General features: G+C 36.5%; 1 protein-coding gene across 1 annotated transcript; it reads right to left on the bottom strand.

The window, feature by feature from the left end:
- Nucleotides 1-19,935: 19,935 nt before the first annotated feature.
- LOC111064033 lies at nucleotides 19,936-24,010 on the bottom strand. Its single transcript, XM_039431435.1, has 4 exons — nucleotides 23,958-24,010; nucleotides 23,077-23,243; nucleotides 21,844-22,103; nucleotides 19,936-21,231 (listed from the first exon to the last, which is right to left on the bottom strand). Exons 1-4 carry the CDS (start codon nucleotides 24,008-24,010, stop codon nucleotides 20,659-20,661), a joined length of 1,053 nt encoding a protein of 350 aa, XP_039287369.1. The 3' UTR covers nucleotides 19,936-20,658.
- Nucleotides 24,011-26,179: the final 2,169 nt, after the last annotated feature.

The raw sequence follows: 26,179 nt of genomic DNA, 5'->3' as shown, positions 1-26,179 counted from the left end.
ATTCACTACACAATCTCAAAGTGAGTAATAACTTATGTATTACAGAATCTGCCAACACTGATATCTTGTAATTCAATTGTATCTCTAATCAGTTCGAATAATATTTCCTTGCTATTGAATAATTTATGCATGACCGATTACTTTAAACAATAATATCTTGTAATTCAATTGTATCTCTAATAAGTTCAAATAATATTTCCCTGCTATCAAATAATTTATGCATGACCGATTACTTTTAACACTAATATCTTGTAATTCAATTGTATCTCTACACATACAAAAAAATACAAAAATCTGTACACATACAAGTTAATAATATTTGTTGAAACTAACCTTTGTTTGTGAGAAGATTGTCTCGTCCTCATCCCCAATAACCTCAGCCTCGTCAAACACCAACATCCTCTTCCCCTGCTTCTGCTTCATGTTGTTGTTGGTCAGAGTTGTTGGCACCACATGTTGCGGTGCCCAGGTAGCAGGTGGAGCCAAGTGTTGAACAGGACTGTCACCCAGCACGATCTCCCATGGCGATGGTGGTTCCACGCTGAGCGGAGAAGGAGCAGGTGCAGCAGCAGAAGCGTTGGCAGTGAGGGCAGCTTTCTGTTGCTAGTAGTTGAGGATACACTCATGTGCTGGCAGGCTATCTGACAGGATGAATGAGGACGAGGTTGATGATGATGACGAACTCATCTTGTATGATAGTGAAGTAGAGTATGGTATGTAGTACACTCAAATCTGACTCTGATGTAAATGATAATTTTGCTTACATTCCATCTGTTTATATAGCATGCGTTTCTCTCTCTGTTCCAGCCTCGTGCGAGTGAGAGCCACACATGCTAGAAGGTGAAAAAATTCTCCCCTAGGACTAGGCACGGAGCAGCACCTGCTGCTATATCCTCCGACATAGTTATCAACATCATTCAGATTTGTAAGTATTCTCTCCTATGATAAAAACCGTTACATTCACTCAAACATTCTATATTTTTGAATAGCATCCCGCCTCTTATGATGCTTATTGTTTTCTAATATTATCAGTTATTAAATATTTCATTGTTTTCACAGCATTGGAGTGCTCACCTCACAACTCGGCTTGCGACGTCATAACCAGTTTAGCTCTCGTCAAGGCAACATACCTGAGTGGTTACCACACAATCCGAAAGGGAAGCATAGCCAGATAGCCATCTATACCTGCACATCTATAGCCAAGGAGATACCTGTCATTCACGCATCAACCAATACATGTAAGTACATTTTTACTTTGATTTTATCCTCAGAGGGGAGTCTGAGAAGAGGGAAATTGTCCTCCAATGACAAATTATTGTCATCGGAGGACAATTTTTGTCCTCGGAGGGGAGGATTTTTGTCCTTGGAGGGGAGGATTTTTGTCCTCGGAGGACAAAAAACCTTCTACAGCATACTGCATGCATGCGATTTTAGCTCATCTTTACGATGTGCTTTATCTGGGTAATCTTCTCCTCCCCCTTCTTTCTCACACTCTTCATATAAACAAAACAGTAAATGTATTACTTTTTCAAATGGATTTTCGATAATATATTTGCAATAGACACATTGCAGATAGTGATTTTTATGTAAGAAATAACCATTATTTCTTGCAAAATAGTCTGCTTTATCAGATAATGATTTACAATAGTCACAATGTAGATGACAATGATGATTTTCAAAATACTATCCTTGAACAGATGAATCTTCTACATGATTAAAAGATAAATATCTTTCTTCATATTGATGTAGAATATTATTATCAAAATTCTCCTCTTCAATTGTTATATTATCTTTCCTTCTCAATGCACAGTTCGGACTGTACCTTGCATGTTCTATTGCTGGTATGTCACTTTCTTCCTATTTTCCCAAATAAATTGAACAAAATACACAGCGCACAATGTCTGGTACACATGCGAATATAAATCCCTCTTTTGCCATGTTTTCCACCGACAAATGCTGAGAAGATTTCATCCATCTTTTATCAAAAGTTAATAATCTTAATCTTTCATGCAACATTATCTGTTGTTAAGATAACATTTTCACACATCATCCTTCATTCAACATCATTTTCATTCTATATCATCCTGATCGTTATTCTTTCGTTTTTCAGAATCTAACATCGTCATCATCATCATCATGCCGAGGGAATGCAGACTACATGGCGTGAATTCCAGTGCAGTCCGCCATCGTATTAACATTGAGGATTTCGAGGAAATCGCCATTGAGAACGTGCTCGAGAGATCGAAACGTCGTGTTTTCAACATAATTAGGGAGCATGCAGCATGGCATGATGGCAATGTAAAATGATTCATTGTCTTAAATGTTCTGTTGTATAAATTAGTGGTGATGGATGATAGGGTTAGCGAGTCTGTCTCATCTCTCATCAATCTTCATAGTTACTCCAACATAGCACTAAGCGTGCTTGAGTATTATGAAGATTTTAATGATCATTTCATGTTGGCTATAAGAAAAATCCTGTCATCTTTTGAGAACTTTGTTCAACATGGCAGCGGTTGGGTGTTGAAGAAAATTGACTCACTGGATGTGAACGTGATTAAATTTAATCCAAGTCATCACATCCAGTTTCATTCAAACACCCCAGTTTCTTAAAAACAAACATTGTATTATAAATTTCAAAAATCTGTCTGACGAAAAATGCTTTTTATGGTCGGTCCTTGCATATTTCCATCAGAAACCAAAGGACTCACACTTGACTGTGAAGTATTTGAGCTAGTTTGCTCACACACTTAATACGTGAGGTGTAAATTTTCCGGTGACAACATGCAATATTAAGAAATTTGAAATACTGAATCTGGATAATGCAATTCATGTCATCACGTATGACAACAAAAAGTTGTTGCCCTACCGCACGAGTATTTTCCACACTCATAAACACCAAATTAATCTTTTAATGTTGAAAGCCAATGCAGGAAAAACACATTTTTGTTTAATTAATACCGCAAACAAGAAAAACGGATTATCGCGCCTTCTCTCTAACCTTTCAAAACAAGACGGTCAAGTACATGTTTGTAATTTCTGTTTTCATAGATTCACATCGAACAAATCTAAAAATTGTGATAGGAAAGCACTTTTGATGAAACATGAGCAGCTTTGTTTGAAGTTTGAATCACAGCGCGTTTCATATCCTAAACGTGGAGACACAATTAAATTAGAAGAAACTAGGCACGATGTTGGAGAAAAAGTATACAATTTATGTGGATTTAGAAACTTAGGTTGTTAATATCGATAATGATGATGATGAATCCGATTCCAATTAAATTACTCATAGCTATACAAAGAAAACAGTGCGACATATTCCCTGTGGGTATTGTTTTGTTGTTATCCATGTGAACAGGGAAATCACTCACGGACCTGTACTCCATAGATCAAGTAATTTGGATGAAAAAATCATGGAGAAATTTCTTCAGGAAATTACAGATCTTGGTGACATTTTGTACAAGGATATGAAACGCGAAATTCTGATGCAACATTTATCCGAAAGTCAAGAGCGCGAATTTCAAAATTTGGTAAAGTGTGGGCTTTGCGCTGAACCGTTCTTAGACACTGATATTAAATGTTGTCACCACACGCATGAAACCGGAAATTACCTATGTGCAGCCCACGTTTCTTGTAATTTATCAGCTCGTACTCCAGAGTACATTTTGTGTTATTTTCACAATTTCTCTGGGTTTGATTCACATTTCATTTTGAAAGCACTCTGTGAATGTAAAAAGAAATTTCCTGCATGGCGAATACATCAGAGAGATTTTTGACACTTTCAGTAGGCAGAATTAAATTTTTAGATTCCTACAAGTTTATGAACAAATCCTTGGAAGTATTGGTGTGTAATTTGGTAGAGAGTACAGACATGGAAGAGAAGTTCGAACATTTATTCTCAGTGTTTCATGACCCACCACACAAACACAGACATCTCTTGTTGAAAAAAGGAATATATCCTTACTCATACATGAGTTGGCCCAAAAAATTCGCAGAAACATCACTTCCTCCCATCGAATGTTTTCATAATGATTTAACTGATACACCTCTGTCTCACAAAGAATATGAGCATGCGCAAAGAGTGTTCTTGACATTCAAACTGAAATCTCTCAGGGAATATAATGATTTCTATCTATGTTTGGATGTGTTGCTATTAGCAGAAGTTTTAGAATCTATGAGGTCTACGCTTTTTATCTCATATGGCCTTGATGTCACTCATTTTGTTTCCCTCGCGCACTCTACCTGGAATTGCATGTTGAAGTACACTAAGGTCAAACTAGAGTTAATCACACATCCTGACATGCATCTCATGTTTTTAGGCGGGGATGAGGGGCAGGGTCTCATTTATCAGTAAACATTTATCAGTTATTGTGAGGCGAATAATAAGCATCTACCTGAGACATACGACCCCTCAAAACCGAGTAATTATCTCCTTTATATTGATGCGAACAGTTTATACTCGGAAGCCATGAGTCAAAACTTACCTGTTGGAAATTTCAAATTCCTCACAGAGGAAGAAATTTCCAAGCTTCATTTTGCGAATTTGGACAACAATTCAGAAACTGGATATGTAATAGAATGTGATCTCAAGTATCTGAAAGAGTTACACGATAAGCATGCCAGCTTCCCACTCGCGCCTCTCCACCAAACAGCTACACACGAATTGCTGTCAAACTATCAAACAAATGAGAACGGTCAAAATGGAACCAAAAAGCTCATGAACACACTTTTTGACCGTGAAAAGTACATAGTCCACTACCTCAATTTAAAACTCTACCTTCAGCTTGGTTTGCAATTAATGAAAGTACATCGCGTAATTAGCTTTTCCCATTCTCCCTGGCTGAAAAGCTACATCGACTTCAATATCCTCAATAGACAGACCGCGAAAAATAAATTTGAAGTATCATTCTTTAAGGCCTGTTGAATTAGTAGCGGTAAGTACCGAGATTCGCTCGATACGTTTCTTACCGTTCAGTAGAGATTAATTCTTTGTACAGTCATGTTGTCTAAAACACGCAGCAGAAAACTGAATAGAAAGAACGTTGGTTTAATCGATAAGATTAAGAAATTGAGAAAAGTAATCAGTGACAAGCATAAAAGCTTACTTAATTTTGAAAAACGATCAGAGGAATACAATGGGAAAACGCTCTCACCGTTGATAGAGCCCATAATTGAACTGGGAAAAACCAAATCTAGTTTCCACTCTAATCATGGTTTTACACCAAAAAAGGAAGAAGTAAAAGAGGAAGAAGAGAGCATGGAGATTGATGATGAGGAGGGGGAGTCGAGTCATGATAAAAGCTATAGGAGTTCAACAGAGAATCTTTTAAGCTCAACTAAATTTGAAAACAGTTTACTTGGTTCTAGTAAAAACGATGAGGTGTTGGCACAATACCTAAAAACGTTTCATGCGGAAAAATTGAATAATTCAATTAGTTATGGAATTTCATATGATTCTAAAGATGATGTGTATTATATTGGAAATCAGCAAGTAATATTCGATAACAGTTATATAGATATTTATAATGAGAGATTTCGTATAACACATGGTTTACTTGAGTTATTATTCAGTTCAAGGCCGAATTCGAATCTTTATAATCAGAGAGATCTGGATAAGTATAAAAAAATCTCAACACTTACAGGCATACATTTAGATCAAAGAGGGTATGTTAAACGTAATCAGGGAATTAAATCACAAATGATTCAAAAATTATTTCCAGTAAAAAAATTAGTGAAAAGAAGGGATGGGGTTTATTGAAATTTGCAAAAAATAATTCTCATGATAGAATTTATCAATACTTTGATAATTTTGACGAATTAGTGGAAAGATTAAATTTACTCTATTCCTCAAAAGCTTCTGGCAACACTGGACATGATGTTGAGATCGCGTCTATAATTGAAGAGCTAAAAGAAGCAAAACTAATTGTTTAGTGTTATGATGACTTTGCATTGATTCAGTTGGATTGATACACCTAGTAGTGCTAATTAGGGATGAGTATCGGAAGACAAAACATCAATGTTTTAAACATTGATGTTTTTTTCATCCTAACATTGATAAGTGAAAAACATTGAACAGTAAACATCGATGTTTTTGAACATTGATGTTTTTAAACATTGTTTATCGCCCTACGTTTTTATGGATGATACTATTAGTACAGTCAATATAGACATAAAAAAGGGGGTGTGCTTGCAATTTATATTGTAGTTCTGATTTTTTAATATATTATTTGGGTACATAAGAGGAGTCCAGAACCAATTTCTTCATGCAAGATTTCCTTGTGCTAGATACAGAATAGCCCAAAAATCTTGTACTTTCAGCTCATTTTCCAGTTTTCAGCTATTTCTGCCAAATCTCTCCCGGATTATAAAATTCTGAAAAAATGAGATCACTCGGAATTCTCTATCTCCAATGAGTACTTAGTTATTATTTTTCAAAAATGATTGAAATTTGAAGAAAAAATCAATTTTGATAAATCTTAGTTTTTGATCAACAATATCTTCCGATTGTTACAATTTAGATGTATATTTCAAAATCCCTCTAGGCGTATTTTTGTGCTATACAATCTGAGATCAAGTAGAGTGCTCTATGTCATATAGATTTCACCTGACAACAATGCTCCTTGTATTGTGAAAAACACCTAATTTTCAGCTTCAACCATCATCACCATCTACTTTGTCCTCACATTGATATTTCACACAATGACATAAGTTCATGGGTAAGAATCACCCATTAGATGCACTTCATTTCAGTATTTCCTAGTAGAGGCACGGTTAAGGACACCTCAAAAATCAAAATTTCAAACACTTATAATTCACTTTCGACACAATGCTCAGATTTCATCGTACTACACTTCATTCTTCTTGGCTCGCCAAGGCGGTTCAAAATCATGCATCAACAGTCAAATTCGGTCAAAAAATAGAGAATTTAGTGTTGAGTGTAGGTACTTAAGCCCATATTCAATCCATAAAAAATTGCCAATTTCTATATTCAAAGCTATGTATCTCGGTAACCCCTTATTATAAAAATTATTACATGATCTTGAAATGTACAATAGAATTTTCTATTTCATCTACTGTAAGCAATTCATGAAAAAATATGTTCTTAAAGTGAGATTTGATTGTTGAAAAAAAATCCGGAAATTGTAGATATTTTTCTCATATTAACCGGTTTTGGCAGTTCTATGATAGCGAAAAGTGATTCTAGATGGATTTTAGGCAACTGAGCTCATAGAGGATGAATTTATCTATAATTTGTAATCAATTGTAAGTTTCTATGATTTATCAGACTCGTTTTAGAAACTCTTGATCAACAGTAAAATTACGAAAAAAATGTAAAAACTGAAATTGCCATTTTTAAAATCTTAACTTCCAAATTGTTTTGGAATTGAAAGTATTATTTATTGAAGTGGGTAGAGGGGGACAATTTTCACATTCTCACTAGATTTGGAAATTTTATCAGAAGTATTTCACAAGACATGCAACTTTGAATATAGAAATTGGTCATTTTTTGTGTATTGGAATATGGGCTTAAGTACACTCAACAATGGATTTTCCATTTTTCGACCGAATTTGACTTATTATGCATGATTTTGAACCGTCGTGACGAGCCGAGAAGGATGAAGTGTAGTACGATGAAATCTGAGCATTGTGTCAAAAGTTATGTGTTTGAAATTTTGATCCTTGAGGTGTCCTAAAGCGCGCCTCTCCACTAGGAAATACTGAAATGAAGTGTATCTTATTGGTGATTCTCATAGAACATAATCTCAAGAGCTTATGTCGTTGTGCGAAATATCAATGTGAGGACAATGTAGTTGGTGATGATGCTTGAAGCTGAAAACTAGGTGTTTTTCACAATACAAGGAGCATTGTTGTCAGGTGTATCTGGAATATGAGATAGAGTGCTCTACCTAATCTCAGATTGTAGAGCAAAAAAAGAGCTTCTAAAGTGACTACAATTTTATCTGGAGCTATTGTTCCAATATTCCATCATTTACTAACTGGAATCACAGCAATTTTGGACTTGTGGTATTCAAGTAACAGTCTTTTGAATAATTGAAGTCAGGTTGTGACTAGTAAGATACATCAACTCTAGTTCACAAGATTTGTCATCTTCATGGTCTAGTCTGAAACCTCTCGAGATATCCTTGAGGATTCGGTCTTGAAATTTCACCCTAAGCTGATTTTAGCAATCATTGATACTCATATTGTATTCATTCAATACCTGATATTTTTTTAGGAAATGGAAATGAATTGAGTTTTTTTATATTGATATCTGCACTCCTTACAATACGAGGACCTCTTTTTCAGAGCTAGATTAATTAGTGTTAAACACTTGTTGAAGAAATAATTGTAGTAAGAAAGAACTCTTTCTTCCTAAGAAACGAAGAATCCGACCTCTTATTCAATTCTAAATAACTAACTATCTAACCTTGACACGGACCACAGAAGTAATGTAAATCTTCAAGAGTATCCAACAGTCTCACATAAAAATACAGAGAGCCTGATTGAAAAATAAGAATAGCAATCTGCAGGAAATCAAAACTTATGCGAGATCTTTCACAAGAGTGATCTATATTCACGAAAAACGTGAGTGCAATAAAAGCTAATATTATGGATGGTATTGAACAATTCATTACAAAAGATGCTATTGCTATTCTGATTAATCAAATTGCAGACAAGTATGCAACTAAAAATGATATAGGAGATTTTATTAAGAAAAACGAGATGGAAGTCGCTGTGAAAAGCGTTCGTGATGAAATAGGTGAGGCAATTAAAAATTCGGAAGAGGGGTCTGTTATGAGACTGCAATGTTCGGCTGCATTCATAGATTATCTTAATTTATTCATCCATAAGATAGCATATGATATCGTCAGTGGGTATGCACGCGTTAGTTTTAATATGAATTGGATAGAAGCTAAGCAACATAACCTTTCCGAAAATCAGGTTGCAGAAATGATAATGACAAAAATGGGCCTAGCCCAATAAAAAGGCTTTGTATTGTCTCCGAAAACATTAAATCTTGTGAAAGGATAACACTTGACATATGAGGGAGAAATTTGAAGTACAGTGAACTTTAATGGTTTTCTTGCTAACACAAACACATGCTACTTCAAGATGATAAATCAGACTATACATTTTTTCATGTGTCTATGATTGAATGTAACAGTTTTATGTAGGAGTTCTATGAAGGCGTACACTCTTATCTATAGAATTTGGGAAGGGGGAAACATTCACCCACAGGGGGCATAGCACACGTGTCATTTCTCTGGGGAAACATTCAACAAGAGGGGGTGTAGCACGCGCGTCACTTCACTCTAAACAGTCAAGCTGACAAGTTCACAATGTCTCACTATTTTGATTGGAGACGTTTCAATGAGTTCTCTGTAGAAGCAAATCCACTAGCCGATTGGAGTTATGAATTTTATCCTTTTGATTGGTTTGTAGTAATGAAGGTAACATTTGCCGATAATGACGAAATTCACCTTAAAATTATCGATATTGATAGTGAAGGTGACTTTAAACACACTATTAAGTTACCAAAAGAATATTCAGTGGTTTTGAATGAGGATAACATCAGAAGTTTTAATTCTCGTTCATGGGAATTGAATGTGAGTGGGAATCGCATATTCTTAAGACAGTTCCATGGTAACTATAGACGTTGAGTATTAAGATAGCCTGCCCCAAGTGAAATAGGTCTTAGAATATGTAAGTATTTTTAGATATGCTAGCTCATTCCAATTATACTTACATATTGTTGGAGAAAACACTTTAACAATAACGACTGGGATGTTTGTACAGCAAAAGAGCTCAATTTTTTACACATGCATAATATTGATAAACAGTTTGATTGAACTCTTGACTGTCAGTTGGAAACCAAGCATAATATGGATATTATAGAACTTAGATTATTGTAGAGATAAGGATTCACTTCAATCTGACAGTATAGCAATAGATTATTAAGCAATAGATGTAGAGAGAGAGAGAGAGAGAGAGTGAGAGAGAGTGGGAGAGAGAGAGATAGGGAATTTCTCAATTCACTTTAATCTGACAGTATAGCATTAGATGTAGAGAGAGAGAGAGAATTTTTCCCTCAAAGAGAAATTATTTTTTCCCTCACTCGATATCCACCCCCCTCATCTATACTGGTGAAGGGGAAGGGAAAATCTATTTGAGAGAGAGAGATATCTCTCTCTCCTTCTTCATCCCCCTCGTCCTCACTGGGAGAGGGGGAGAGGGAGAGAGAGAGAGAGAGAGGGAGGGAGATTAGATTAGATTAGAGAGAGAGAGAGAGAGAGAGAGAGGGAGAGGGGGAGAGAGAGAGAGAAGGAGAGGGAGATTGATTGATTGATTGATTGATTGATTTGCTGCCTTTATTAAAAAACCTGGGAGGGTGAAGTTAGGGCGCAGCTGGCCCTCTCTTACACTTAACCCTCCAATACAATTCTAAGTAAAACTAAAACACTGTACAACGAAGATTATAAGACTATGAAAACAAACTAATTTTACAATAATAATAATACTTTCAAATATCAAGTGAAGGAAAGAGAAAAAAAATTTTTCTTTCGAATTTTAGTCAGTGGAAAAAATACAATAATAAAAAAGAGAAAAATGAAAACGGTATAAAGAGTCAGTTCAAAATCCATAGACCATTTCGATAGAAAGAAGAAGAAAGGAATAGATAAGGAGGGAAGAAAAGACACACACACACACACCACACACACACACCACACACACCACACACACCACACAACACACACACACACACACACCACACACACACACACACACACACACACACACACACACACACACACACACACACACACACACAACACACACACACACCACACACACACACACACACACACCACACACACACACACACACACACACACACACACACACACACACACACACACACACACATACACACACACACACACACCAACACACACTTACATTAAGATTCAGTTAACATTCCAACCGAGTCCACCACCTCTGATCCACCACAAGACAGCCGCGCCGAACCGATGATGTCCCTCAACAAGCCTTAGCTCAGCAGGTAGAGAATTCCACAAACTACAGGCTGTCACAAGAAACGACTTGTTGTACATAACAGTCCTATGTGTTGGGACAGCCAGCAGATGGGATCCATGCCGCGTTCCTCCATGACCAAAATCACCCAAGTAACGGTACTCTACAGCCAGATACTCAGGGGTTTCAGTTTTCAATATCTTATAGAGGAAGCACAAAGCATGATATGATCTACTCTCACACAGCTTCATGAGTTCAAGTCTGTTGAAGTATTCAGTTACATGGTCGTCACGTCTCAGGTTGAAGATAAAGCGAACACAGTAATTATGTGCACGCTGCATCCTCTGCAGAAGTTGAACTGTCATGTCAAGAGTCACAATGTCACAGTAGTTGAAGATCGGGAAAATCAGAGTCTTGACCAACATAACCTTCGTTGAAAAGGGAATGAAGTCAGAGATCCTCTTTAACGTCATGATCCCCCCAATGACCCTGTTACAAGTCTGAGTCACATGGCTGGTCCAGTCAAGAGTCCTTGTCATTGTCAGTCCTAAATTTTTCACGTCAGAGCTGTATTGCAATTGTATGTTATTCAATTTTATTTATGGTCCGTTAGTTATGTCAAGTGTGTTTAAAAGTCTTGAGTAACCTATTACTATTGATTTTGATTTATTCTCGTTAATTTTCAGTCCATTATTCTCAGTCCATCGTACCAAACGAGTCAAGTCAGCATTGACTTCATCAACTGTGACGTCAAAGTCATTTTTCTTACAGTGCCGGTATATTTGTAAGTTGTCTGCATACAGGTGATGTCTGGTTGTAAGTAGAGTGCTTGTCACGTCATTTATGTAGATGCTGAACAGCAGAGAGAGAGAGGAGAGAGAGAGAGAGAGAAGGAGAGGGAGAGAGAGAGATTAGTGGGAGGGGGAAAATCTATTTTTAGAACACCCCCCACCCTGTGGTGGGAGGGGGGAGGGCGTGGGGAGGTGTTATGGGAGAGGGTGGAGAGGGGGGAGGGGGATTTCAAGCAAAAAAAACTTCCTTAAACTGTCAGATTGTAACTACTCCAATGATAGTATTAATTCAACTGGCATACTGAATGGACTGGGCAGATCTAATAATACAGATTGCCACCTATAGCCGAAATCATTTATAGATCAAATAAAATTGGTACAATCCCTAACACCCACCTCTTGGAATATGTGGCGACTCTGATTGACTAGTTTGCTGAGCGGTGAACCTCTGCTGTTCTTCCAGATCCATCATCACGAATTCAGGATGTTGGACGAATTCATTGCAGCTTTCCTGGAACAATATTGGAATAAAAATAGACAAATGGATACACCAGCCAATATTATATCTTTGAATTTAATCCTAGGACAGACGACACATATATCAATTTTGTTACCACACTTCAGCTTGAAAATTCTCAGTTGGAAGTACCTATAAATGATTCTGCCTTAGCAAACATAATCCTGAAGAAACAACCCTTCCGAGTCAGAATGACACTCGCTACACAGCAAATAACTGGTTGCAAACATCTGATAAATCATTTATACGGTATACAATCTGTGATGGCAATATCAAACCACCGTTCAGATCAGTCATACACTCAAAATCAATATAATTCAAATGCTAATTGGTATGCTGATCAATTCTATAAGTCCCCGCCATATGATCATCCCTGAATGACACCTTGTTTATGATGGCCGTGTCCGTTTGAATGCTAATACCAGATATACCAATAATAATTATAATAGAAACTATAACCAGCCACAAGAAAGCACAAATTATACCATAGAACATGCAATAGGATTTAATCAACAAACAGGACAGACCAACTATCATAACAACCCACCACCAAACACTGAAGCCCACCATGCACCCAAACTATCCTGTAAAAAACAGCCTCTGTTGAACTTATTATTTCCCCCCAAAAATACCCCACCGGCAATTACTACAACACAAAAGTCAATGAACACCAATTATACTAGAGAACAGACAACTAAACAACAACAACAACCACAAGAAAATCCAGATGATCTACATGGAAAAGCACCATCAACTATGGAGGCCATCAAATCACCAGAAAATCATGCATTCCAAAATAAACCTCTGGACAAAGCTGACCTTACATCCGAATCACTCTGTGAACAATCTACTGGGTCCGGCAGTCAAACCTGACGGTTTTTGATATTGGATAAATTAAAAAGCTGTTGAGATATATTTATATATTTTTTTTTATTGTAAAGAGGAGAATTGGAAATTACATTTAGTATTAAAAAAAATTGAAAAATAGCTTACGGCGCAAAAATTACGTCATTTAAATGTTGACCATCATTTTCTGTACACTGTACGAGTCTCTTGGAAAAGTTTGTCATGACTCTCTCCAACGTTTGCCGCGGGATCTCACGAAGTTCTCGCCGAATATTCTCCTTCAGTTGATCCAAATTTCTTGGCTTGTCAACATACACTCTTCCTTGAGATACCCCCACAGATAAAAGTCACAAGGGGACAAGTCGGGAGAACGTGCTGGCCATTCAATGTCACCCCTGAGCGAGATCAGCTTGCCTGGGAAAAATCCTCTGAGTTGAGCCATGGAGGCCCGCGAGGTATGGGCAGTAGCTCCGTCCTGCTGAAACCATACCCTCCTGAGAGGTATGCGGTGGCGACGTAACTCAGGAATGAGAAAGTCACGGATCATGGCAACATAACGCTCTGAGTTCACTGTCACTGTATGGCCACCCTCTTCAAAAAAATAAGGCCCTATAACTGTTGACCTACACACTGCAGCCCAGACAGTTACTTTTTCACAGTGAAGAGGCCGCTGATGAAGTTCCCGTGGGTTATTTGGGGCCCAATAACGGAAATTTTGTTTATTAACACATCCATTAAGGTGGAAATGAGCTTCGTCTGAAGTCAAAACAATGATTCCAGGGTCTTCCTCAATCTTTCTTAACATGGTTTCAGCAAAATTCAACCTTCTACCAAAATCTCCTGCTTGTAACTCTTGAACAATAGCAATCTTGTAAGGGTGGAAGCTCAAGTCATCATGAAGAATACGTCTCACAGACCGGTCGGAGATCCGAAGAGCTTGGGCGTGACGAATGGCAGAGCGACGAGGGCTCCGTTCAAAAGCATGTCGAACAGCCTCAACGTTAGCAGGAGTTCTTACCGTTCGAGGTGATCCTCCTCTCCTTCTTGTGGTTCCAAACGCAGTGTTCTGAAAGTTCCGAACCCACAGAAGAATTGTGTTTCGTGACGGGATCGCACCACGAGGGGGAATGTTAAACCGTATACGGAAACTCCTTTGCGTTAGAATCACAGAATCATTATTTCTAAAAAACGTCTCGACTACAAACGCACGATGTTCAGCGGTCCAACGCTCCATTGTTACTGAACTAATGAACTTCCACTCAAGGTGAACAAGATGGCGCCCATCCCCACCCACCCAGTCACCCCCACCACCACCTATCCCCACTTAAAAACCGTCAGGTTTGACTGCCGGACCCAGTATATTGTACCTTCTATTCCCCCCTGAAAATTTATTGCTGGTGTCTACTACACCAACGAAAATAATCGATTACCCAAGCACAAATCCAAGCAGTATAGACAATATCAATAATGAAACACATGCCCTTTCACGAAAGGAGAATATAGAAGCCTGCCAGGAAGAACAATCAGCTACCGAAGATGGCACCAGGATGATGCAAAGGAGCATGCATCGCAAGACCCAGAGGCAGAAGGTCAGATGGCAAAAGCAACAAGGGAGGAACCGTGCGCGCCGATACCATCCTCATACTAGGTTCAAGCGACAAAGGAGGACCGCCTACTACATGAAGGACAGCAGAGCCCAGCATCGAGGACAGGAAGGGATTGACGGCATGCACCCAAGACATACACAATTCAAGCAAGAGGCTTATTGTTGTGCTCGTGAAAACTGGACATGTAATGGTTATTACGACGACGGTTATTTGAGCCCCTGGGAGAGCTGGTAAGGAATTGGTACTATTATTTTTCCACGAATCACAAAAAGTATTATACATCTTTCAAATCTTTGCTCTACCGACTGCAGCCAAGCAGGGCACACGTTATAGAAAAAATAACGTTACATGGTATAGACAATTTTATTACTATTATCAACTAGGAATATAGTTGTTAATATATGAGTACAATTCCAACGATTTGGACATTGACATACTAATGCTCTTGATAATGGCATAATAGAGATTGAACTAATTTTCTGTATTAACATTCTAAGTATAAAATTTCTTGCTATTACTTTTAGAGCAAACATATCTGAGTTTGAAAGTATTGAAGAAACAAATAATAACCTTTTTTGCACTAATTTTCAATCAAAATTCGGGAATAAAAATATAGTAGGGGCTATACTCCTGTTTTTTTTTTCCATTGTCAATCATTTTATGATAATGAGTTTTTATTATTGTTGGAATGAATAAGAATAATGAAAAAAAAATAATAGGTCGAGATCTGTCATGTCTTCGAAAAAATATTTGAAGTACCGTACGCTAATTCTATAAAAACCCTATAGGAATCATTATTTAAAAAAAAAAGAAAATAAATAATTGATGATTGGTCCTGCCGGTTTTAGAGAAGCAGCTAATCTCTCAAGCTAGATAATGAGACGGTTTCCTTCAGGATATTGAATTATAATATAATATACCTTTGATATTCATGAATATTTTAATTCATAGTAGTAAGAAGTGTATAAACATGTAAAAAATGAAATGCAAAACAAATCTTTCAAAAAAAAGTAAAAGGTTTTTGTTATTCAATTCTTATTGTGTCTATATAATATATTTCATAAAAATGTTAAGTAAGTAATAATAGGCCTATTGAATATCATTTTGCATCTTTGATCTTTCCATTCTCTCGGAAACAAAAGCAATGCAGTGCATTATCATCTTTATCCAAATCGTTATAATGAACATTTATTATTTCTACAAATAGACAGATCGCCAAAGTATCATCTATTTTCCTATCGCTGAGACCTCAATAGAAGTATTTCTATTCTCTTTTTTCCTCAACTCCTTCGCTCGTTTCCAAGAAATTTCTACACAAAGGTGACTCCTAAAATAAAACTCCAGATTTACAGATATCTTTCTACGCATTGAGTTGAAATACACGTTAACTAGTTCTAATATTCAACGAATTGGACTCAAATATGAAACAGTGTGAGTGAAACTAGAACTAAGGTGGAAAATTGTGAGGCGATGTCACAGGAAAGATGATTGAGGATTATTTATTTTTAGTGAAGCCTACATGAGTGAAAATGCATATTTTCACTACCATATATATTTTTCGAGCCAGAAGGAAAACGCTGTAATTCCACCGCTCGATGGTTAAACCACTCCCCGTATGTTTCGATCATGTATAAAGATTGTTCAGTCATAAACATTAAACAAACAGAACTATCTGGAATGATTTATTTCAAGAGAGGACTCCAGAGAGCAATGACACTTATAGGACAATGCAGTCTCTCTTCATCAGTTGCATTTCAAAAATAATTACTTCTCTTAGAGAGCGAGAGAGAGCTTGAGAGCGAGAGAGAGAGAGCTTGAGAGCGAGAGAGTGAAAATAAAGAGCGCTTATGAGAGAGATAGAGTGAGTATAAGAAGTTGTCAGTAGGCCTATTTGAAGACAAGAAAATTGAAACTGCAAAGTGTTTTGTCAAGTCTAGGCCTACTGCACATACAAGCTGTGAAGTCGTTGTACCTTCTTATCTGAAACTACATTTGAAGAGAATAGAAATAATTATTCAGATCATACAGATATCATTAATATAGTATTCCACAGAATTGAATGAATAGTGCCAACTATATTAAACTGAAAAACGTTTAAATAAGCAGCCAGGATTATCTGGAATCTCTATTCAATTATCGGTATTCATGTCCAAACATCAGTCAGGGATTATTTTCTCGAAATAACTATATCTGTTATCTCTATACGGTACTGTTGTATAAATTAGAATTGGAACCGTTTTGGGCTTATAAGCCTGTGGTACTTTTCTGTAAGTGTGTAATTCTGAATAAATATATAAATATCTTCGATGGAGTATGGTAGACCCACATAGATGATTTATAATTTTATTTCGTAGTGATGGGAGATCAAATTTTGATGGCGTTTAGAACCGGCTAATAGTTGATGAAATGCAATATACACCTACATTTTTTTAAATATAAATATCCTTTGATAAGTGGTTTTTAAATAGGTTGGAACAGAATTTTGAGATTAGTAGAGCTCATTTTCATTTGTAGGAAGACTTATCTATTCATTTTTCCTTTGGCCATTCATCAAGTACCTAAGTCTATAATATGTGATTACGTCCATTACGTATACATGAATGTAGGGAGAAGTAGCATGGATTACGTTGATTATATTTAATCTTTGGAAGAAATCGATAGGCTTCTACCTCATTCATGAAATATGAATATATTAGAAGTAAATATTATGCCGCTAGTTTGGAATAATGACCAATAGCCTCCTGTTGAAAATAATCATCGTCTTAATAATATTATTGTCATTAGTAAGAAAATTCTGATGAAAAAATTCAACTTTTTCCCAATTTCAAACTATGATGACATCATAATCGTTTTTTTAGAGAGTTGAACTGATTCATTTTCATCAGATAAAAAATGTGTTTTACATGTTCCACATTATTTCAATAGATATAATTGACCGAACGCATTGAGGTCTATGTTTTAACTCGGATTTTCTTTCGTCTGTATGTATGTAACGTATTCACGGCCAAACGCATTGACAGAATCCTATGAGATTTGGCAAGAATATTCCTTTTTTAACTGCGCATCGATGCATCGACATGTATAAATAAGGTTTTTCGAAATTTTGCATTTTAAGGATAATATGAAAGGGAAAGGAATTTCCTTTACTCCGATATCACTATATATAAATCATCTACTCTGAGATAGGATTAATCAGACTATAGAATTATTCATAATCAATCAGTCGACAAGTGGATGCATTCACAGAGAAGAAAGAATTCCTTATACTTTGTGATGCATTATACAGATGTCTGGAGAAGCCGGTGAATGGGTGACACCAGATATTTATGAATGAGAAAACTGCGTGAGGTCTACTGTTCACAGAACTACTAGTAATTATTTCAATGCTTACAATTGAATACAATAACATTGTAATTATTGCTTACTTTACATGACAGTTAAGAAGCTCTAATTAATTATCCTAGAAGTTCCTTAATTATCTTATGTTAAACTTCAGTTCGTTGAAAATTTACAATGTAAATAATTATAATTCAAAGATCGGATTGCTCAATAAAATTTCAATCTTCAGAAAGATATTAATATTATTGCTATTCTGCTATATGAACACAAGTGATATCGATTGTCTATAGTCTTGCTTCATTCAATATAGATTGTTCTCACATATTATATTCACGTTGTAGACACTTGATTCCACTTTTAAGAATACCATACAGTAACTTATTTATATTTTTATTTAATGTAAACTTATTAAGTCTATGTATCTTTTCTACTGCCGTCAAAGTTAGATACCGCAAAATTTATACAAAAAGAGCTTCTTTTTAAAGAGCCCGCCAAAAATCATAGACTAATGACAAAGGCCCGGTTGCACAACAGCCAGTTAAATATTTAAACCGTGATCAATTTCAAGAGAACCAATCAGAGGTGTTTTTGAAATGACGGCTTCTCTGATTGATTCTCGTGGAATTAATCATGGTTAAAATTTAAGCGGCTGTAAAACTAGGGATGTTCCAATACCTCTAAGTTATCAGAAGAAAAGTATCGATATGAGTAGGTATCGGAGTATGAGTACTTTTGAAAATTAATTCAATACTTCAGAAAAACCTACGTTTCCGGTTTTTTATTGATAACAATGATCTAGGTAACAAAATGTGATTAAAGGCCCGTATCGACAGTCCGAGGCATGCGTGCACATGCCTCGGACTGTCGATACCGGGTTTGTTCACAGCGAGCAGTGTGCTTGTCGGTAGAAGGGCCGTGCTCAAAGGTGCCTCGCTCCGAGGCGTGCGTCAAGTGGATACCTGTCCTGTTTGTCTCGCCACGCACAAAGCTAAAGCCGCGTATCGACAGTAGTTGCTTTGTGTCCCGCTTGATGGCGCTCAAAAATATAAATTGGTTCGCGTGCTCGCAGCGAACATGCGTGGTTACAAAAAGTACAGACCACACATGCGACATGCCTCAGCCTGAGGCATGCGTGGCACATGCCTCGCACGCTCGATACGGGCCTTAACTTTATGTCATTGTTTTACCAAGATAATTGCAATTTTACATAAAAATTTGATAAAACTAAGATTAAACGTGTTTTTTCAAGAGTTACATCCACTCATGTAACCATTCTCCATCCATGATAAATCTCTTAATTACTTCCTTTTTCTCATGGCTACTTATCAATGTTTTCTTTATACAAATAACCTCAGTAAACCTAGGTACCCTTTTTTTAAAAGACATGTTCCGACTTTTTAGTAATTTTCAAATGACATGAATTTAATAAATTGTTAAATAAAAATTATTGAAAAAAAGGAAACTTGATATTTAAATTCACAGAAAACTCTTATAATACTTATACAGGATATTGAGGGAAAGGCATCAATATCACCAAAGTAGTCTGTCCAAGCAAAGAAGAGCCTCTGGCAAGATGAGAAAATGACTCCAGCTCAGTCAACATTGGTTGAAAAATTATTGATTTGGTCTCAATTGTAGGAAACATTCTGATCTACAATTTGAGACCAAATCAATGATTTTTTTAACCAATATTGACCGAGCTGGATTCATTTTCTCATCTTACCAGAGGCTCTTCTTTGCTTGGACAGACTGTATCAGAATTGTTGCTATATATATCATTGTTGGGATAAATTTAAAACTGTTGAAATTTTTCATATTTATGATTGTGATAAATAGACTACAAATCAAATGACGATGTTCATGTATTCTAGCTTGTAAATACGATGACAAATAAAATATAGTCTATTCTAACATGTTTATGTGTTATACACTATTAATGCATACATTATGATTCAAAATTAAACTTTAAACTTAGGGCTATTTAAAATAATTGATAGACAAGATAAAATAAATCAAATACCCTTTTTGAAACTTAAATGTGTAAAAATACTTTTAATGTTTAAAAAAGGGCATTTGATTTATTTCATTTTATGAATCAATTATGATTCAAATGTGTATAGTCTGTCCAAACAAAAAATACCCTCTGGCAAGATGAGAAAATGACTCTAGCTTGGTCAATATTGGTTGAAAAATTATTGATTTGGTATCAAATTATAGACAATCTGAATATTTCCCACAATTGAGACCAGTATTTGAACCAATATTGACCGAGATGGAGTGATTTTCTCATTTTGCCAGAGGGCCTTCTTTGCTTGGCTAACACTTATGCATTATTAATGCAGTAAACTTACTTTAAAACTTGGAACTTAAACTTACTACACTAACTAACTTAACTTTGACAAACTTGATTTACCCTGAAAAAACTTCTTCATCTAAACCTCCAAGAAACAAAAGCTTTTCTAGGTGTTTCCCAGAGAGTCTGTTCCTTGTCTTTGTTACAGTGGCACCTGCTTTTGAAAATAAAAGTTCACAAGGAACAGAAGATGCAACAACAACTAAAAAGTTTTTTGTTTTTTTTTGTACGGTAGAGTAAGGGAAACACACTTTTCATCTCATCCCATTGTTCCAGAGGATTTGATTTCAGTGGAGCTACTGGATTCCCTGGATATACAGAAAGTTCATCTCCCTCACTACCCCTACTTGACTTTTTCCTCTTCTGCCAATGTGCCAGTTCTTTGTGGTGTTGCCAGAAGTCATATGCCTGTGATGAACTAGCAGCCATGTCTTCATCTGATTCTGAGCTTGTAGACACTGAAGCATCCAATTTGATCAAGTCCCTCAGCTTTCTAATTGCCTTAGTACATGCAACAGGATCTCTGGAATGGAGGTTCTTGAATCGTGGATCCAAAAGTGAAGCCACAGCAGCATGGTCGTTGTACTCAATAGCCTCAAATCGTTTCTGTACTTCCTTTTTCACACAATCCAGGACTTGCTCCACAGCAACTGATGTAGTTTTAAATTTGTCCAGTTCTGACACCAAACAGCTTACTATGGGAACAACTTTTGATATGGTGACAAAATTTTCACCTGATATACTTCTCTAGTCGCAAACTCAAATGGCTTGAACAAAGATATCAACTGTTTTATCACATCAATTTCAGTTGAAGTCAACATATCAGGCCCTGTTGTTTTTTCAAGTAGAATTTCAGAAACTATATTCAACATCTCAATAAATCTCTCAAGCATGTAATATGTTGAGTTCTATCGTGTCTTGACATCCAAGATTAACTTTTTAACTGCTCCCTCAGCAATTCCACTATTCACCTGGATTTCCTGTAGCTTGTCTGAGATATTCACACTATTTTTCACCCACTTGACAATTTCTCTTACTTTTTTTATGATTTCTTTAATTGAGTCATGGTCAGTTGCAGTCTCAAGAACCAAATTCAAAGTATGTGCAAAACAGGGCAGTTGGCTTCTCTCCCCAGCCAATCTTTTTGCAGCTGCTACCATGTTTGCTCCATTATCTGTTACTATGCACTGTATCGCTGAAACTTCAATTCCTCTTTCCTCACAGATTCCTCCCAGAACCTCAGGAATATAATCTGAGGTGTGACTTAATTTCAACTCTTTCACTGCAAGATTTAAATTGATTGCTTTTGTGTCTTTGAAAAAATGAACAGTGACACCAAGATAACTTTTTTCACTCAACCATTGTTTCCGTCCAAATATCTGTTGTCAGACAGAGGCTGTTTACACTACACAATAACTCCTTAAATTTTGTAGCACATAATTCAAACTTCTCGTTGAGCCTTTTCTCTATGTATTTTACCGATGGGATTTTGTAGCCTGGAGCTAATTCGTTCATAAGCCGTTTGAAGCCTTGCCCTTCAATAACTTGGAATGGTCGTATATCCTTGCGGATAAAGAATAAGATGCACAGAGTGATAGTTGAATGTCTGCCACCACCCTCTGAAAAATACACAAAACACATCATTCTTTATAGAATATCAAAATTATGAATAATCAGTTTTGAAGAACTTGGAAACATGTCTTCACTGATAAAGTGGAACATTACAAGTATGAACAATAATGTTTTATAATAAATGACGTTTTTGTTTTTATTTAGTTAACAGTTTTTCAAACCAATAATAAGTTCATCTAATGATGTATTAGGCCGGTATTACACAATAATAGTTCTATTAACATAGTTGATCATAATTTATTATGGAAAGAGATAAAAATACGAAATCATATTTTTATTTCTTTCCATATTATGATCAACTATGATAATAGAACTAATATTGTGTAATACCGGCCTTAGGAATGTTACTTTGTAAGCTGAAACATAACTGAAACTTCCTTTCAAATTTTTAATTAAAATCTTTTAAAAATTCATTTTAGAATACTTCATCAATGATCTCAATAACTACAGCTTTGAATAATTACCTACCCAGACGTATGTAGTAATACTATTGGTATAGTCATTCTATAAAATCAGTAGATCATTAAAATTATCCCTTACTTGCAAGTGTGAGGTTGGTAATAAAATAAGATCATGAAACTATTCAGGTACTTTTTAAGAAAAAACACTTGAGAATACTGTACTTCAACGCATGGTTTTTTATATTTAAAATAAGAGTCGCAGTACCCTTTTCAATTACCGTACTTTGATTTATGCATAACATGTTTTGACTACTCACAAGTCATTTTCACAAGCAAATGAACAAATAAACACTATGCATACTGTAATTATCATAGAATTAATTTGTTTATTTGTTCATTTGCATTTGAAAATGACTCGTGAGTAGTTGGAACAAATTATGCATAAATAAAAATATTGAAAAGGGTACTGTGATTCTTATTTAAAATAAAAGAAAGTGATTAAGTAGCTGTAAGATAAAGGAAATATTCAGTCCATAGTTTTGTGATAGGCATAATTTACCTTTCAAAGATGCAATTCTTTCAAAAGACTCTGTGATTGGGTTTTGAATATTCTGATGTTTATGATCAGGCACTGCATTTCCTGTACAACCACTTGTACTGGGAAGATTGTCATCAGGCTCATCAATCGCATCATCATTATTTGATGAGGTAGTGGTCGTTTCTTTTCTGTAATAACAAATCATGAAAATAGTTCAGTTTTGCAATAATAATAATATCGAATAACCTGGCTGGCTCAGGTCTGGTGTCAGAGTTTTCAGGTCGCACCTGATGATTCTCAGGACCTCTCACATGACCTGCCGACTGCTTTTCACAGCCGGGACCAATGGCTCAACATGTCCATCCGAAACACGGGAGTGACCCGAGAAAAATATCTTACCCCGGGCTGGGATTCGAACCCGGGCCTCTTGGATTACAAAGCCAGCATCTAATCCACTCCAAGTTTTGCAATAATACTAGCTAATTAACAATGGTACATTGATAATATTAGCAATGTACCACTAATAAAAAGATTAAAGCTGTAAGTTTATTTGCTTTTAAAAAGTTTAGGCTATATAATACTTTTGGTTAGAAAATTTGAAGTGAAATTTGATTTTTTGAATGTAATCTCTATACTTATAAAAGGCTAAGCCCCGACAGACTGAAATCACACCACAGCCCAAACTACTGAGCCTAAAAACTTGAAATTTTGCACGATTGTTTATGGTAGACTGGAAATTGTAACTGAAGGATTGAAGTGCCAGAATGAAATCAGGATTGGCACGTGGAACGTAAAAACCATGAGTCAGGGTGGTAAAGTTCACAATGCAATACAGGAGATGACACACATGGAATTGAGTATCATGGGAGTGAGTGAGATGCGATGGCCGGGCTCAGGTTCACTCAACATCCAGGATCACCGGGTCTACTACTCCGGAACAGACGATGGAAGACATGAACTTGGAGTTGGGTTCATAATGACAAAAGAAGTTGCAAAATGTGTTGACAATGTTGTCCCAGTCTAATCAAGAGTGATACTGGTGCAACTCAAGGCAAAACCAGTCAACATAAATATCATTCAGGTCTATGCACCGACAACTGATGGAACAGATGAGGAAGTCAAAGAGTTCTACAACAGCATTAACCAAATAATTGAGAAACTCAAGAGACATGATTTGACAATTGTCATGGGGGACTTCAATGCTAAACTGGGAGAGGGCAGAACATCGAGTTCTGTGGGGCCTTTTGGACTGGGTAACCGAAACACTCGTGGAGATGAATTAGAAACTTTCGCTGAATCGAATCAGTTGGTTGTGATGAATACATGGTTCAAACTTCACCCAAGAAGACTGTACACATGGAAATCACCAATGGATAGACCAGGAAGAATTGTAAGAAATCAGATAGATTTTTTGCTGGTCAATAGAAGATTTCGGTACAGTTGTATATCTGTCAAAACATATCCTGGGGCAGATATCCAATCTGATCACACACCTTTGGTTGGCAGGTTTAAGGTCAGATTGAAGAGAGTTACAGTCCGGAAGGTGAAGAGTTATGATCTCAGAAGACTGAAGGATCCTGTTGTACGGCAGATGGTGAGGAATGACTTGAATGAGAGATTGAGAGTGGGTGGAGATCTGGAGAGTGTGGAGGGGGGACTTGCAATTGTAAAGGAAACAGTGAAGGGTATAAAAGATCAATACCTAAGAAGGGACCCAAGGAAATGTAGGTCATGGATGACTGATGAGATACTGGAACTTATGGAACTGAGGAAGAGTCACAAAGACAATCTTGTTGAGTATAGAAGGATCCATACTATCATTAGAAGAAAGATCAGGGAGGCCAAGGAGAGAGAAAAGGTTGAACAGTGTCAGGAGATAGAGCTATATCAAAGTTGCTATGATAGCTTCAATGTCCATCGTAAAGTAAAGGAAGTGGCTGGGAAGTTCTTTTTTAACAAAAGTGGTCGGTTAGCGGATGTACATGGCAATTTGGTGATTGATAAGGATGAGAGGAAGAAGGTGTGGGAGCAATATTTAAAGGATTTATTCCATGACCTCAGAGCACAGCAGCCTGTCAGTGAAGATGACACTGGACCAAAAATTCTATTGGAAGAGGTGAAGGCGGCCATGAAGCAGATGAAGGATGGAAAGGCAACGGGACCGGATGAAATATCCATTGAATTGTTGAAGTTAATGGATGAAGAAAATATGAAGACAATAACCAAAATTTTCAACCACATTTACTCAACAGGAAAAATCCCAAATCAATGGTTGGAGTCAGAGTTCATTGAAATTCCAAAGAAGTCAAGTGCAAAAGCCTGTGGAGACTTCCGAACATTAAGTTTGATGAGTCACATGCTTAAAGTGTTTTTAAAAGTCATTCACAAAAGAATTTATAACATATGTGAAGAGCAAATTTCACCCAATCAATTTGGTTTTGTAAAGGCTGTGGGAACAAGGGAAGCTCTGTTTGGTGTGCAGGTTCTGTTTCAAAGATGCAGAGATGTGGGTTGTAATGTTTTTGCATGTCTGATTGATTACAAGAAGGCCTTCGACCGTGTTCAACATGAGAAAATGATAGATGTCTTGAGAAGAACTGGGATTGATGGAAAAGACCTAACAATTATAGCCAACTTATATTGGAATCAATCAGCTGTTCTCCGAGTAGATGGAGAACATACAGAACAGGTGAAGATCCTGCGAGGAGTTAGACAAGGTTGCATACTATCACCTATCATTTTCAACCTATATTCAGAGCACATTTTCAGAGAAGCACTTGAATATATAAATGAAGGTATCTCAATCAATGGAGAGAAGCTTAACAATTTACGCTATGCTGATGATACCATTGTGTTCTCTGATTCCATAGAGGGCCTGCAAAAGCTGATGGATAGGATTGCAGAAACTAGTAAAACCTATGGACTTGATATAAACTCAGCCAAAACAAAGCTCATGATCATTAGTAAAGATGACATCCAAGGAGCAGAGCTGTACATTGGTCAGACGAAAATTGATAGGGTCACACAATGGAACTATGATTAATGAGTCATGGGATAATTCTCAGGAGATCCGGTGTCGGATTGCAAAAGCCAAAAGTGCTTTCATAACAATGGGGTCTGTTTT

The sequence above is a fragment of the Nilaparvata lugens genome, chromosome 6, assembly GCF_014356525.2.
Source record: "Nilaparvata lugens isolate BPH chromosome 6, ASM1435652v1, whole genome shotgun sequence".
In the NCBI taxonomy this organism is placed as follows: Eukaryota; Metazoa; Arthropoda; class Insecta; order Hemiptera; family Delphacidae; genus Nilaparvata; species Nilaparvata lugens.
The sequence above is the reverse complement of the archived record's forward strand: the minus strand, read 5'-3'. Positions and strand labels throughout refer to the sequence as shown.

Excerpts from the sequence above, each read along its gene's own strand:
- LOC111064033 (XM_039431435.1), bottom strand. The coding sequence starts at position 24,010 with ATGTCTTCCATCGTCTGTTCCGGAGTAGTAGACCCGGTGATCCTGGAT. Across the intron at positions 23,244-23,957 it reads CCGGTGATCCTGGATGTTGA|AAAAGAAACGACCACTACCT; the intron begins GTGAACCTGAGC and ends TTGTTATTACAG. Across the intron at positions 21,232-21,843 it reads ATATTTGGACGGAAACAATG|AGAAGTATATCAGGTGAAAA; the intron begins GTTGAGTGAAAA and ends GTTTGCGACTAG.